Below are 17,172 nucleotides of genomic sequence, written 5' to 3'. Positions count from 1 at the left end.
TAAAGTAAGAGATTCAGAAAGGTCTACTATGCTTGAATACAAAAAGAAAAAAGAAAAAACTATTGCTCCAGAGATTTCTTTCATAACCCAATTTAATAGCAACTCTAAAGAAATAGAAGACATCATTCGTAAACACTGGCATATTTTAAAACTGGATCAGGAAACTATTAGCTTTCTACCTGTAAATCCAAGATTTATATACAAAAAGGCAAAAAATCTACGACAAATATTAACCAAGAGTTTTATTCCTTTCTCTCCAACAGAATCAAACAAAACAGAGAAAAAAGGTTTTTATTATTGCTTAAATTGCAAAACATGCAAGGATTGCAATATAACTCAGACTCAAGCTATCACTCAATTCAAATCTACATCTAATGGTAAAACATTTTACATTAAACAAGCTATCAGTTGTCATACAGAAGGAGTCATTTACATGTTGGAGTGCACTTGTGGCCTCCAATATATTGGTAGAACAAAACGTACCCTTAAAACAAGAGTGGCCGAACATTTCTATAACATCAAAAAAGAACTCAAAACTCATAGTGTTTCCAATCATTTTATTAACAATCCGAAATGCAACCCAAAACAACTAAAATTTTTGGGAATACAACATGTTAACAGATTTTGGAGAGGTGGAAACTATCTGGAAAATATATCACGGTTGGAATCCAAATGGATTTATATGATGAGAACCCTTATGCCATTTGGTCTTAACAGTGATTTTGATTTAGGTTCATTTTTAAATTTGTAAATTTTCATTCATTTATTTTTATTTTTATTTTTATTTTTATTTTATTTTATTTCTACTTCTACTTTTACTTTTTCTTTGTTTATTGGCATTTTTAACTGCCTGTTTTTATCCATTTTATCCATTTTTATTCATTTCTTTTATCTATGTACCACATTTACATGCATTTCTTACTATTAAAGTATTTACCCAATCAGGAAGAGGCAGGACCCATAAGAACCCTCCAATTCCTTTCTAAAAATATCCTTGAGAAAGTCCTATCTGGATGAAACGCGTTGGACCACATTTTTGTACCAAATCAACCACCGTACTTGTGCGGGTCAACCTATCACTTCCGCGTTCCAAGACGCGGCTACACGAGATACCCGGACACTCCGGAGCCTCTATTCATAGGAGACTCATCGTTTTATCTGGACAGCTTGCCGAGGACTGCCAGCATACATAGGGAATTCTAGGGTAAGAATTAGTTTAACTTGCTCTCCCCTCCTCACGCCTTCTGGTATACTATCCCGCGGTACTTCCACTTACATGTTCAAAGGAGCTATAAACATTTCTGTTGTCTTTACATTTTGTTGTCTATACATTTTTTTCATGTTCATTGCGCCCTTTCTGTTTTATATATAAATTTAGTAGGTGGCGTCCTTGATACTCTAATCCAGTGGTTCCCAAACTTTTGCAGTTCGCGGCACCCTTAGAGTCTCCAAATTTTTTCAAGGCACCCCTCCAAAATAATTACTGAGCAGTCCTGTTTTGGAGGTAGTTGGGTCAAAAAGTTGTAATAAGTATTTAGGTCACGACAGAAATACTTATTTAGTTGTATGCAAAAATGCCCTTTTGCAACCAGGCACACTGCCCCCTCTGCATCCAGGCACACTGCCCACTCTCACGCTGTCCCCCTCCTCTGCCCCCTGTCCCCCTCCTCTGCCACGTGCCAGCCCAAAAAAAATATTCGATATTCAGTGACAGCAGCGGGAGAGAGGAGGCTGCTGGGTCCCGGTGCCGTGCGGATTGGTAAGTTTCTGTTTTCTTTCCTTTTTTTTGGCTGGGCCGCGGCACCCCAGTGACAGCACCGCGGCACCCCAGTGACAGCGCCGCGGCGCACACTTTGGGAACCGCCGCTCTAATTCATTAGCCTGTTAAGAAGAATATAGCTCAACCAAGTTAACCCTTTGAATGCCGGTGTGTGATTTGTTACATTTGACTAACAAGCCTAGTGTATACTCGCATTTATATTTCTGCAACAGTCTGAAGGTGTGAAGAGTTAACCCTTTGATTGCTGGGGCAGGCCTTGCTAACCTGTGGGTAGCAAGAAGTCTTGTGTGCAAGTGTGGGACAGTATATTGGGGTCCTATTACCCGTATCAATAGGTGGTGGCAAAACTGAAGTGTGTGGGGGCCACTCAGCAGGTCTATAACCTGTGTGATAGGTAGAAAGAGACTGCGGGCTGGAATCGTGTGTAACCTCATACAGCAAACACCCAAAGTCACGGAAGCTGGGAGCGTGTACCGCCCCCCTAATGTGAACATCTAAATGCACCAACAGCCACCAAACGCTGACGCCACAGGGAACAACCGGTTCACGTCTGCTAGTTTACAAACAAGATGTGCAGCAGCAGCAAATATTACAAGTGAGCAGACATTTATACATAAAGCGAATACATCTCATCTTTAACAGAAAAAACGTGTGTATGTGTATCGGTCCTTTAACAGACTCCACTAATGTCTATTTAAAAATCAATGAAATCAGACATGAAATTCATAAAACAAGCTGTTTAAGACTTAACAGGGATGTTGGGGGTTTGTGAGACAGCTGGACAGTGAAGTTACTGTATAATAACATAATATAATGGTAAAAACAACCATAGATTGCAAATTATGACAATACAAATGGCTTGTAGGTCTTGTGAATACGATAACACCCATAAACGGAGACAATATAAAACACAAAGTTTAATATTTCCCTGTCATTCCCTCGCAGATCCGTCATCTGGTGTGAACAAGACACACACAGCGCCCTCCTTACCTCTTTATTCAGACAGTGCTTGTACATAAAGTCTATCCACAAAACATTTGTCTTATACGAATGTCTTAGTGCTGCATAAAATACTGGACTGTAATAACTATATTGTTCTATCACAAAAAGAAAACTTTCAATAAAGTCCATCCTTCAGCATGTAGTCTGGCTCCCGAGGTGGGTTAAATTACAGTACAAACAAGGACATGTTTTGCTATTCTCAGACCTAACTGACCGTACCTTATGTGTCTATATCCAGCAATCTAAGAAACCTCAGGCCAACCATTCAGCTCTATGAGGGTTTAGGCTTCTGTGCCCCGCACCTTCCATCTCTACCTTCTCAGAGTGATACAAACTAGGGAGGTTACACTACTCCACACATTGAACAGATTGTCCTTTTTGCCATGTAATACACAGGGATCTGACACATGATAATTCCCAATAGTGGGTCTAACTTTTATAAACTGCTTTCTTAAACAGCGCAGTTGATGAGATTATGACCCACACAGCGTGCGTACACAAGGAGGTACAAACACATTGGTTTAACAAACTATTGGCCACCCTCCATAGGCACATTGTAGAAAATGTCAGCTATACGATTCTACTTGTGCTAAACACACCTTACACCTTAATCTGGTAATAAAGTAAACATCACAATAAAAAGCACAAAACATGAGATTCACGACTTCACCAACAAGTGACTTAAAGGGCAGTCATTCTGTGTGTTACAGAACTATTCATATGGTTCGGTTTAAAATAAACACACAGAGCCTGATTTTGAGTAGGAGCAAAGCAAAGGAAAAAAAAAAGCAAATATACACCTGGACTAACCATGTTACAATACAAGGGGTACAAATTGACTTCTTATTTTGCACATAAGATAAACACTGGCTGTTTTTTCATGTCACACACAAATACTTGATAGCTTTATTTTTACATTGCAATTAAATGTGATCTATGACATGTCCTACCCCAACTATAATACTGTCCCCACAGTTTAAATTTACCTCCCCCTCCAATGCAACATGGTTTTGCCAAGGTGCAAAGTTAAACCTTTTCTTTGCTTCTAATTCAAGATCAGGCCCACAGTGAATAATATTGATGGACAGCAGGCGGTCCTCCACCTTCACCTGCGACCCTGAGCTCTTTCCTGCTTCTTTGTCACATTGCTTGTTAAAGCAGGTGTCCCTTTCTTTTATTATTTTATTTTATTACAGAGGCATTGTAGGATAGAGGGCCACCCATGAAGCCCCTGCATTGTATCAGGTTACCCATCACGGCTGTATAATATTCCTACTACAGTCTCAAAAACCTTTGGGTAGTTTGTATCCAGATATGCCAAGATTTTTTAAATCCGTGTCAAGGTCTTCCCTCCATCAATTACTTTTGTATTCACAACTTATAGCAGATAGTTCTGCAGAGTGGAAGAACCACAGGGCATCAGGCAAGTATAGAGCTGGGTACACACCTACGCAATCTTACTTCAGATGTGATTTCTGTAACAGTTTTACCAAGGACTGAAAGTCCTGATGACCATGCAGATTCATGTGTACATACCTACATGACTTACCTATAGATCTGTGATCTTCATCCCTCACAACCATCTGCTGAAAAGATAGTGACTCTGTACACTCTACAGATATCTGCATACGCTGCTGGTTGTGAGTGCGTACACACTGCCACATTTACCAGACATTGCTTCATCGCGGATTATGATTTTTAGGAAACCAAATCAACAGATGCGATGTTGTCTGGTAGGATAAAACATGCTCATGGGAGGTTGTGAATGGTGTGATCTGCATGATAATTGCATATATGTGTATCCAGCTTAAGGGTCAAGAGACCCCAAGACGGCTAAAGAGCCCTGGAGAATATAAAGCGTGCCTCACAACACTATGCTTGCCGATTACACAAAGAACAAACAACATCATATCTATGGGCGAGTGCACTATACAATAGAAGAAATTGAGGTTAGAGTGCCTTTAAGCAATTAATTCCCCATTTATTAATATGCTGTGTACAACAAACTCTGCTTCGTTAAAAAAAGGAGAATGTTCACCTTTCCCCCTCCTTTTATTATCACACTTGTGGTGAGTTTTCAGACGAGGCTATGCACCCAACCTGGTCTGTCCCTTTCCCTTCCCTCCTTCCCCTTCTTCCCCCCAAAAAAATAAAAAATTCTGGCAGATTGTTATATACGCTAAATACGTACAACAGTGCAGGATGCACCTTTGGATTTGGGAAGACTTTCTACCTCAATATTCATTTTGTAGTTCTTTACTCCCAGGTGGAATGTACTGGGATGTGAAAAATATATCTATATATTTTTTGATGTTTTTATATATTTTTTATTTTCCTTATTTGAGCCTTTACATTTTGTAATCCTGGTACTTGGATAATATGTTTGTCACGCACTGTTGTACTTTATACTCATCTGCTGTTATAAATAAAAAGTTTTATAAAAAAAAAAGGAGAATTTAGCTTGTTCTGCTGTATTTATTTAGTGGAGCGAATAACGCTGTCTGTGACTGTTTGTTACAGGTGTTTGTGGGTAAAGAAGAAACAACACACAGTTGTTGGTCCAGCGACTAGAGAGCACCTGCGGATGACATCAGTGAATGCAGACTACACAGTTTCTTCCCGGCTGTCGTGTGGAGGAAGTGATAGAATCCTCCAGAGGTTTAACTGTACAGATTTTATTTATTGCATTATCAGTCTTACTAATCTCTCTCGGCAATCATTAAAACACTACACCTGCACCTCACTCACAGTTTCCATTTCTGGACTGAAAAAAATGCAAGTCTGTACATGAGCAGATGATGATGGTCTATAAACACCACGATGTTGGACCAATAGGAAAACCATGTCCATTCATAATCCACCAATCAATGTCATGCATCAGCACATACTGTATGTAGCAGCTATCAGAACCAGGGACTTCCACGTGGTCATTGTACAGACCGCTTACCCAACAACTAGATAATTGGCAGATACCTGGCTGTACGACCCAAACCACCAGATCTGACTATGCATGGAGGCTTTGTCAAACTGATCTTAAAGCGAGGTGTGTCCCAAAAATAATCAACATGCCGGAGAAGGACACAGAATTGACAGGGTAATGTTTGCCAAATTCCTTATTGAAGCCCTGCACGGCGACTAAACTTTCCAAAACAAATGAAAAAAAAAAAGTTTTGTAAACAAGGAAGCACTAGAAAATAACATTTTAAGATATTTCTACTAGCAGATCAGAGGGCAGAAGTATGAGGAAGAACAAGAAAGGCATTTAGAGTTAGACATGCTGATCTTACATCTGAATCTGCATGATCGACGTCACACAGAGCAATAAGGGGACCCGTCATCAGCCATTAAAACCTTCAATGTGTTTTATCTAGTGATTTTATGTACATATTGCTTTGCAGATTTCCTGCCAGCCACCCATAGTAACACCTTAAAAGAGATGTCCATTTTCCTGATTAGAAGCCTTTACTGTGATATAGCAGAGTTCTCCCCAGAACATTTTGCCAGCCAGGTGGCATTAAGAAGTAGCCGGTTGGGGGCAGATGTTGGAGGTCATCTCCCACACCTGCCAGGACTGGTCAGACTGGTGGTCAGTGGTCACACACACTGCTGGCTGTAGTGCTCACATTGTGCCTGTTCTAATAGGAGAAACAATGGTTTATTCTATTATAATAGAACTCCAAGAGCCGGGTGGCAAGTAAAAACAGCCGGGTGGAGCACCCGGGAAATAGGTGTGCACGGTGGCGAAGTGGTTAGCACTTCTGCCTCACAGCACTGGGGTTATGGGTTCAATTCCCGACGATAGCCTTATCTGTGTGAAGTTTGTATACTCTCCCTGTGTTTGCGTGGGTTTCCTCCGGGTGCTCTGGTTTCCTCCCACACTCCAAAAACATACTGGTAGGTTAATTGGCTGCTAACAAAATTGACCCTAGTCAGTCTCTCTCTCTCTCTCTGTGTATGTTAGGGAATTTAGACTGTAAGCTCCAATGGGGCAGGGACTGATGTGAATGAGTTCTCTGTACAGCGCTGCGGAATCAGTGGCGCTATATAAATAAATGATGATGATGATGGGTGCTGGGGAGAACACTATATAGTTATCCACATGCCATAACTTGTCCCAATGATGATGCTGGCCAAAACAATTATTAAATAACTGTGCTCACCTCGTGTGTTATGCTCAGCAGATACTTCCGCACAGATGTCACTATAGATCACAGGACAACCAAATTATCCGTTCTCAAATATGATTGAATATTTATTGTTAAAGGAAACATCCTACTTTTTTTTTTGGGGACTTTTTACCTCTAAAATTATACCAAACGGGGCCAAAGGGTCAATTTTGCAAACAGAAACCCTGCCAAACTCCTTTGCTTGGTTAGATTCTCTCAAACAACCTGTATCCAACTGTACCTGCAGGACAAATATTTTCACAGTGAGGGATTGCATGCAGTTCTCTGCATACGTACTGACGCTTAACCTGATCAATAGCAGCAGGTTTAAAAGCCCCTGAGAGGAAAAGTATTTTTCTGGGGATATCAAGGACACCGTCGTCAGCAGACGAAGGGTCAGTGGGGGCAGAATATTACTCCTTCCTAGACAGTCAGCAGATTCCTCACCTGTAATTATACTTAACATATCTGCCAATGTGTGCAATCCTGACATGTACTTTAACTAGTTACTTAAATGCAGGGTTCTAAATGAGGGCTTTCTATGTCTGGCAGAAGCACACAGGGGGAAGCTGTAATTTACACATTTGTATAGATTGCACAAGCTATTTGGAGGGGGGGCACCTATGGGTGGTTTGGAGCAGATGTAAACCGTCCACAAATGTTTAAAAGCCATCAAGGTAAAAGATAGGATGTATCAAATGGTTAAAGGAAAATAAATACATGAGGGTGACAATTTACTCAGAAGTATCACATACAGTCGGCCAATTCAATTTTGCATTCGGTGCAAAATTATAATCAAAAAGTAATCAGATTAAAAGTGTGTTCTGAAACCATGCAATTATCAGCTAACAATGTTATATTGTACATGCAGTGACAAATGTCATTCTGCTCTGTCAGATCTAAAGAGAGATAAGTACGCGCCCAAGTAAGTTTACAAGTGAGTAAGTTTACAAGTGAAACCCTCCCATAGCCAGAAGCCCCAGTGACAACACAATGCATTGGGGAAGGAGCACAAATTATCAGTAATGACCACATTTGTCTACAATGTTTAGTTTGTATTAACAAAACAACAGTATGAGGAAGAATTGTATTTATGTACGCAATAGTAAAACATGTGGGACCTAAACATACAATTGATTGTGCCTCTAGTGACACATACATCTTCAACAATCCCAAACATGGAGTTTGGCCACATATCCCCTTTCAGTTAATTGTAATGTACAGGTATTAAAAAAAAAAGGAAAAATCATAAAATATCTGAAATGTTCTTAACAGGAAATATGACTGAAGCTTGAGTCAGGCAAATAGATGGTTCGTTTCCCAAAGTAGAAACACAAATGCAGACATCCAGCCTAAACAGCAGCAAGCCAGGCGTGTAAGCTATCCCGGGTGTAAAATCCTGGAATTGTTTCTCTCTGCGGCTGGGAAACTACAACAATAAGTTGGGACAAATACCCGGCATTCCTAGAGTCACATGACACATACCTGTGCTGGACAAGGACCCAAACACTGGAGACACTCCACCTGGCTGCATTCAGCCACCAGAAGCCTTTCTTAAGGATTTAGCAAGTTAGGAAATGTAATGAAGCCAGATAGCACATCCCTGAGAGTATTGCACCAGGTCAGGAGGTAATGGATCACAACAAGTATTTTTAGCAAGAGCAAAGTAGAAAGACTTGTTTATAAACAAAAACACTTGTAAGTTTGGAACATAAGTAACGCCGTATAATTATTATTTTTTTTTTAAAAAAAAGTTCTAATAAAATATAAAATAACTTCACTTTGATTAAATGGAAAAATATGTATCTCAATATGTACAGCTAATAATATTAAACAATGCATTTCCTTTCATGATAAGTGTGGAAAATGCCTGCTCATATACAACAGAATTCTAAATAAATAAACCTAGTCTACTTTAAATACAATGTGCATCACATTATCCAAGGAGTGTAGTGCCGTATTAGAATGCTGGGGGCATGAACACCAATTACTCCAGCAGTGCCAGTGTTATATCATCACACATTTCCACCCTTAATAATAAAACCAAGTGATTTTTAATCCAATTCTCCTCACTCAAAGATACACACAATATTCTGGGAAGTTGAAAAGAAAGAGCTTATGTGACTATAGATCATCATCATCATCACCGTTTATTTATATAGCGCCACTAATTCCGCAGCGCTGTACAGAGAACTCATTCACATCAGTCCCTGCCCCATTGGAGCTTACAGTCTAAATTCCCTAACATACACACACAGCCAATTAACCTACCAGTATGTTTTTGGAGTGTGGGAGGAAACCCACGCAAACACGGGGAGAACATACAAACTCCTCACAGATAAGGCCATGGTCGGGAATTTAACTCATGACCCCAGTGCTGTAAGGCAGAAGCGCTAACCACTGAGCCACCGTACTGCCCAGATCCCCAGGGACAATGCCCATTACATTGCAAGAATCCAACTCCTCAGCGAGCAAGGAAGTTGCATGCCCAACCAATAGCTGGCACTACCGCCCAAGCCGACTCCACTACCGCAAGACAGCCACCACTCTGCTGCTCGCCGACTGCTCAAAGACATTGTGTAAGAGGTGGGCAGCTTGCGGGCAAAGGTCAGGGTGAAAAAAGCAAAATATGGGTCAATGTACTGTGGCTTTTGCCCAATGTCTGCACCATTATATGAAGCTGCAGAGCTATATCCATTAGTCATGGAAAGGGGAAAGAGAAAGATTACACTTTATTTTTTTTATAAGGATATGTTCACTTTCAAGCCTATAAACCCTTTTGGGACAAACATACATATTTACCAATACAACATGGCCCGTGTGCTATAGTCTAGAAGACGCAGCAATATAGAATAATGTATAGCTTGGTTCCACGCTACGGAATCTACTGGCACTATATAAATAAATTCTGATTATGACTAACAGGCAGATTTGGGACTGGCTGGCGCCCCCCCCCCTCCAACTTTATTTTGTATTACTTTCTCTAATGCAGTTAACTCTGTGAAGGCTTCAAATACTAGTGCAAGTAACCAGGAAACAGGCAGATTGCAGTGAATATTGCTGCCATTGTATTGATGTAAGGGCTGATAGCTGGTATAGTTTATTGCCACAATAACTGTACAAACAGCTGTGATGTCACAGCCACCAGCCCTGCCCTCACTAGGATTGCATTTTAAATAAAGATACCTTGTCTGAAACCTATTAATAGGATTCACTGAGCAGTTCAAAAAGATATTTCTGGGGTCACAATACTAAAACAAATGTTTTAGTCTAATATTAGACGGATCACAGATATTATTTGATGGAATTAAGAAATAACTAAGCTGAAGCTTGGAAAGTCTGGGCTAGACAATGTTTATTTACTAAAATATATGCATTACTTTTTCATCTTGATAAATACATTAGTCTCATGTGTGAGCGGTGCTTACTATACTGTATTCTCTGAATATACGTATAACTTATACCGTGTTAGAAATGGAGACGACAGTAACTCATACTTGCCAACTCTCCCGGAATGTCCAGGAGACTCCCGAAATTCAGGTCGGTCTCACGGACTCCCGGGAGAGCAGGCAAGTCTCCCGCATTCCGCAACTGCCTAGCCTAAATGACAGGATTCACGGTGAATCGCGTCATTTTGGCCCCGCCCCTGCGACAAAACATTTCCGTAGCGGGAAGCGGGGCCAAAATGAGGCGTTTCGCCGTGCCCCTCTCCCGGACTACATTTGCCGAAAGTAGACAAGTATGCAGTAACTCATTATGAAAATGAGATCCTAAATTATTGTTGAGCTGGAAAGTGTCACCCTAGGTATGAATAGAGCATTTCCTTAACGTATGTGACTTAGTGAACACACAAGGACATTATGCAACTCTAGCAGCTTAAACAGGTTTGGTCTCACATACCAATCAGGAACTGCAGATCATATATCCAATAGCTACTTGATATATGTATTAATGTGAATCGCTGACAGTCATAAACTGTGAATGTAACTAAAGAGGAGTAAGCCTTTAAATCAGGGACAAAGTAAAAACTTAATAAAAAGGCAACTGCTGAATTGCAGGCGCTCTGAAAGGCAAAGTCCTAATATCCACTGATCTAAAAGCAAGGCCGTGCATCATAATCCAATGTTTCACTGGTAAACATAATCCCTTTTCAGCAGCGACTCCAAAGGCAGCTGTCTACTGAGGAAACACACACACACAAGCAGCAGTGTAATGACAGCAGTGTTTTGTAAACACACAAAGGCAGAACCCAAAGACAATACTTCTAAATCAATCTACAAGCAGAAATCTCAGGAACCAGACATTCCTCCACCATTTCCTGATAACCATTGCATAAAATAATTCCCATCTCCATTTCACTGTACAGGCTTGTCCTTATCTCTCATTCCATCCTGCCAACATTCCCTGTAACACTCACAAGGTGCTCCAGCCATATTTCACAACTAAGATTTATTATACTTCATTAACGTGTCAGAAAGCTTCGTTCTAGCACTTTCACTGAAGCTCAGATTTTCCTTCAAGACGCAGGTTGGAAAAGCGTCAACCTTAGAAAGGAAACCTATACAAAGCGTGCAACCGGTTCCTGTTATATTGTGTAAATAGGATTGCGCAAAATGTAACAAAGAAAAAAAAAATGTAATACAACTGGACAAAACGGGTGAGCTATGCTGAGGTCGCCCAGACAAATTACACGCTTTATACTGGGTGGTAGTTCTCACTGACAAATTCTACTGGAATGGAAGTGTTTCACTTTGCAACTATGCGAGATTAAACTCCGACAAAAATGTATACATAACTCTTAGGATCCAAGGAATTATATGACTTAATGGCTCATCCACTGAAGTCATCATTGGCTGAATACACTAGTCATTAAGGTGTCCATACATGCGGTCATTCTGCTGCCCATTTAGGGCATATTAAACCGAATTGGCTGTAATTTACAGCATGTCTGGATCCAAAATGGTTACCCAACATCTCATTAGGACCATTCTGATCATGTGTAGGGTCTCTATCCGACCCCATTAACCGTGCTCCACCTAAATCTGGACACTGATCTTGCCACTGTGATCGAGCAGTCTGATCTGCCCACCTATGGGCAAATTTAGGGTGGTATCACACTGGCACTTTTCCATTGCTAGATTGGTGTTAGCATTTAGTGCCAGATTGAAGTGAAGGGGGAGCTATCTTTCCCTGTCACATGGAAGAGATTAAGCCCTGATGACTTAGTATGACAGGGGAAGATATGGGGCTAGATTTACTAAACTGCAGGTTTGAGAAAGTGGACATGTTGCCTATAGCAACCAATCAGATTCTAGCTGTCATTTTGTAGAATGTACTAAATAAATGACAGCTGGAATCTGATTGGTTGCTATAGGCAACATCCCCGTTTTTTCAAACCCGCAGTTTAGTAAATATACCCCTTGGTCTCTTCTTACTTCAACCTGTCACCTTGCAAAAACATTAACACTGACACCTTTTTAGCTGGTAAAGTAGCGTTCAAAACACAAGTGTAACACCAGTTCCAGAAAACGCAACTTCCTTTTCGATATACAAGGCGACCTATATGAACCGCATAGGTGCAAGTACATGGAACTCATCCCGCTGCGTCATTCACTTAACACACCGCGGTCTCAGGCACATAGCACAATTGGAACTGGGTGATTAAATAAACTACTGATTAAATAACTACTGTGAAACCAGGAAAATGACACCACTGGCAGCAGGTTAAATACACCCGTCCCCCGCTGCTTAAATGGCTTTACGCAGAAACTATTAGCAGTCAGTGAGTGACACACTCTCATAGAAAAGTTTTTAAATAAATTCGTCAATGCATTTAACATTTAGACAAGTTCTAAAAGGAAGTATTCACTGAAGTCAGCAAGGCACAGACTGAAGACACGGGGCAGACTCTAAAAAACACATAACATTCAATGATTTCTTGTGTATAGAGCACTGAACTAACAACAGAGGTTATTAATAACATTACAGTTCTCCCTGTAATACAAAATAGATTTCTGCTTCACACAGAAGAGGCAGACACTTCCTGGGCTGAACCAACATTGCCCATCAATGTACTAGGTGTTAGCAACATAAATACATTACGTAATATATATTATATATATATATATATATATATTAATTAATTTATACACACACACAAATACATATACACACACATGCACAAACTGATGTATAATTTTAAATGATACATAAGATAAAGTGATGTAAATAATTAACTTGCCTACAGTTTCATATTGTCCCACATCTTACTGAAAGCATAAAGTATGGGATAAGAGGGCGCACACTGCTTACAGCATTTAGCTATTATGGTATAGAGGAAGTTAAGGGGGGGGGTCTCCCCTCTCCCCTCTGCATACCTAACAAACATAAGCTCCCCTGTTACTTATCCCCGGTTGGAGGGGGGTCTCTGTATATCAGATTTAAGTTCCCATCACTAGGAGATACAGATCTGTCAGATCAGAGCACAGACCCTCTCCCCTTCTCCCACCCCCAGGTGAGCAGAGATCCCCCCCCCCCCCCCAGCTCCCAGGTGAGCAGAGATCCCCCCCAGGTGAGCAGAGATCCCCCCAGGTGGGCAGAGATCCCCCCAGGTGAGCAGAGATCCGCCCCCCCCCCCCAGCTCCCAGGTCCCAGGTGTGCAGAGATCCCCCCCAGCTCCCAGGTGAGCAGAGATCCCCCGAGGTGAGCAGAGATCCCCCCCAGGTGAGCAGAGATCCCCCCCAGGTGAGCAGAGATCCCCCCCAGGTGAGAAGAGATCCCCCCCCCCTAGGTGAGCAAAGATCAACCCCCCTCCCCCGTTCCAAGAGAGCAGAGATCCCCCCTCAGGCCCTGCCGGAGCGGGATGTGTCCCGGACACTCACCCATGCTGCCCGGGTGCGGGGAGACACTCTCCGGCCTCTCTCTGTCTCGCTCTCTCTCTCGCCCTCACGTCAATTCCAAAACGACGGTGTCAGCCCATCCAATCCGCTCCCCGCTGTCCTGTGTCCGGCCCCTCCCCTGGCTGGGTCCCGTCTCCCTCCGTCCCGGCCGCCGCCACCGAGCAGCCTCCACGAAGTCTAGAACGCCAGCTCGGAGCCCAGCCACGTCACGTGGGGGCAGGCCAGCCAATGACAGCGCCGTCTCCCTCTCCCGGCTCTATCCCTGCTTCCCAGAGAGGGAGACTCTGTCCTGCCGCTGTTACCAGGTGTGGTGACGTCACCGCCCGTCCTGCCTGTGGCCGCTGTTACCAGGTGTGGTGACGTCACCGCCCGGCCTGTGGTGTCTGTCAGCTCCCGGGAAGTTTCTTTTTTTTATTGTCGGTTTTTGATTATATAATTTACAAGAAGAAATCATTTTAAAAAACAAAAACAAAAAAACAAGACCAGATACCTTCCCCGCTGCTGACCTGGCAGGGACAAGTCTCGAGACATGAACCTTTCACATGACTTGTCTCTGTCAACCAGCTCAGGTAGTGGGTTGGGTGTGCCAGTGTTTACAGCTGGCAAGTGGAGCATGCAATACCAGGGGCCTGCAAGACCTGCGTACATTTCCTACTTGGAAGCACTTTCTGCTCTTATGTAGGATAGTAATGTTCATACAATGATTCAGACTGATGCAACAGGTTCTTGGGATGGGGAAAAATGAGGGAATAGATTTAAAAATGCAAAGTTTGTGTTGTAGAATGATATAATAGTGGTTTATAGCACATCAGCGCATAGCTAAGGGCTAGATGTATTTTCTGAGTCAAAGGACTAGGGAAACGTTTAACATTCTACCCTACAGTACGTTGACATGAGTAAAACTAGGATTATGATCTGGGCTCCTAGGTGTCCCAAAATTCTAACAACTCTTTTGCCATTGAAATCTATTATTTGAATTGTTATTATTTGATCTGTTATTATTGTTATTAGTATTTGTGCAAGTGTATATCGCTTCAAGCTTCACTAACCTGCCGGGCGGTAGCCTGGATTACACAGAAAGGACCCATATTTAAGAAATAGTGATAGTGCACTATCGTGCACTTACCGTGAAATACAGGTCCCTGAGTGTGTCCCGCATATTTAAGAAGGGTGCATCGCAGCAGATATCGTGGATATCTGCTGCTTTGCATTCCTTTTCGTTTTTGGGAGCAGTCACCATTCTACAGTATGGTGACTGCTCCCTACCGCAATCTAACAAGTTCGAAAAAACAGCTGAAGCTGGCGTACATTAACATAAATGAAAAATTTCAGTGCTGTCAGCTCGACTCCGAAGAGAAGAGCTGGACAGCGCATGTGTGGAGGGATCACATGATCCCTCCCTGTCACTCACCACTCTCTCATTGCAGAGATAGAGCGGAGATCTTTGTGCGCAATTAATGTATGAAAAGGAGCGTAGAAGACCTGGAGGAGATCCAGAGACAGCGCATTCCGAAGAGGGGGGTAAGTATGATTTTTTTTTATCACAGAAACAGCAGTTTATCGGAACTGCTGTTTCTGTGATACGATTTTCATAAATTTGAGAAATAGTTCAATCCTTATCAATGCGATAAGGATTGAAAACTATTTTTCACTTTATGAAAAGATTGATAAATGTGCCCCTTAGCGTGATTAATGGTGATGGTGTCTTTCACAACAGCTATGAATAATTACATGTATTGAACTGGATGGCATCTTTTGTTGTGGGGGGGTAAACATAAATAAATGACCCATGGTACCACAATACCACCGACATTAGTAAAAATATGATTTTTAACATCAGTGGGTAACGAGGCTAATAGTAGTAGTAATACTTCTGCCTCACAGCACTGGGGTCATGAGTTCGATTCCCAATCATTGCCTTATCTGTGTGGAGTTTGTATGTTCTCCCCGTGTTTGCGTGGGTTTCCTCCCACACTCCAAAAAACATACACACACACTGACCCGTGTCTGTGTGTGTGTGTTAGGGAATTTAGACTGTAATCTCCAATGAGCAGGGACTGATGTGAGGGAGTTATTTGTACAGCGCTGGGGAATTAGTGGCACTATATAAATAAATGGTGATGATAATAGTTATACCCATTGAAGAAAGCACAGAAAATACACGAGCGCGAAAAGCGTACGTTTGATAGAACATGGGTATTTTACCCTCTAGAATTTAAGCTCTCATGGGCAGGGTCCTATCGACCTCATGTCTCTTGTCCACTGTCCGTCTTTCTGATATGCAGCAATCTATCCAGAATGCTGCAGCTAGGATCATCTTCCTCTCCCGTCACTCCTCCGCTTCTCCTCTGTGTAAAGCCCTTCATTGGTTCCCTGTTAGTTCCAGAATTCAGTTCATGCTCCTTGCCCTCACCTACAATGCCCTTACCAACATTTCTCCCTCATACATCTCTGACCTTGTCTCGTGGTACATACCCACCCGGTCACTCTGCTCTGCCTCTGACCTCCACCTCAATTCACCTCTCATTACCCCCTCCCATGCTCGTCTCCAAGACTTCTGCCGTGCTGCCCCAAATCTTTGGACCTCCCTACCCCGTCTTACTCGACTCTCCCCCAACCTTCAGTCCTTCAAACGCTCACTCAAAACTCATCTTTTCATGCTCACCGTTCCTACCACCTCCTGACCAGCTTATCCATCACCTCCTCTTCCTTCGCTTGCGATCTCCATTATCCCAGTTGGTCCTACTGTCTCTCACCACCCCTCCCTCTAGAATGTAAGCTCTCACAGGCAGGATCCTCCTTATCTATTGTCCCATGTCTGTCTACTGTCTGACTCCCTCGTACATCCTGTCATGTTTTTTGCTGCACTCTGTGTGAGTCCCCATAGCATTACTCACACTCATCTGTGCTACTAATGTGTATTACCTCATCTATTTGTGACTTACTGTATGTATCCAGTACTACGGAATCTGTGGCACCGTATACATAAAAAAAAAATAATAATAATATGTCCTTGTCATGTCTTTTGCTACATGCTGTGTGAGTACCCACAGTTTTTTACTCGCACTCATCGGTGTTACTTATGTATAACTGTTTCATGTATTTGTGATTTGCTTACTGTATTAGTTATGTCTTATCGGTATTTGTACAATTGCTCGGCCCTTCGGAATCTGTGGCGGAATCTACGGAGTCTTTATTTATAAATAGTGTCCAATCGTTGTACTTTCGGGACATTCAAAGGGTTTTATTAACCCTATATGTACCACTGAAGCACCAAAAACACTAAGCCACATGTTCCTAGAAAGTGTTTCTTGCGTTTTTAGAA

At 42.0% G+C, this 17,172-nt stretch overlaps 1 protein-coding gene across 2 annotated transcripts in view; it reads right to left on the bottom strand.

Annotated features, from left to right (window-relative positions):
• The window catches only part of CD2AP (CD2 associated protein), a 71,202-nt gene extending 57,091 nt beyond the window's left edge, over positions 1-14,111 (bottom strand). Inside the window, exon 1 of one of the 2 annotated variants that reach the window (XM_075201345.1) lies at positions 13,830-14,111. In XM_075201345.1, the coding sequence (XP_075057446.1) occupies positions 13,830-13,833 (4 nt within the window). In that variant the 5' untranslated portion in view covers positions 13,834-14,111. The remainder of the gene's footprint in view (positions 1-13,829) is intronic. The other variant, XM_075201344.1, reaches the window with a different exon arrangement.
• Positions 14,112-17,172: the final 3,061 nt, after the last annotated feature.

Source organism: Mixophyes fleayi, chromosome 3 (assembly GCF_038048845.1).
Source record: "Mixophyes fleayi isolate aMixFle1 chromosome 3, aMixFle1.hap1, whole genome shotgun sequence".
Taxonomy (NCBI): domain Eukaryota; kingdom Metazoa; phylum Chordata; class Amphibia; order Anura; family Limnodynastidae; genus Mixophyes; species Mixophyes fleayi.
The sequence above is the reverse complement of the archived record's forward strand: the minus strand, read 5'-3'. Positions and strand labels throughout refer to the sequence as shown.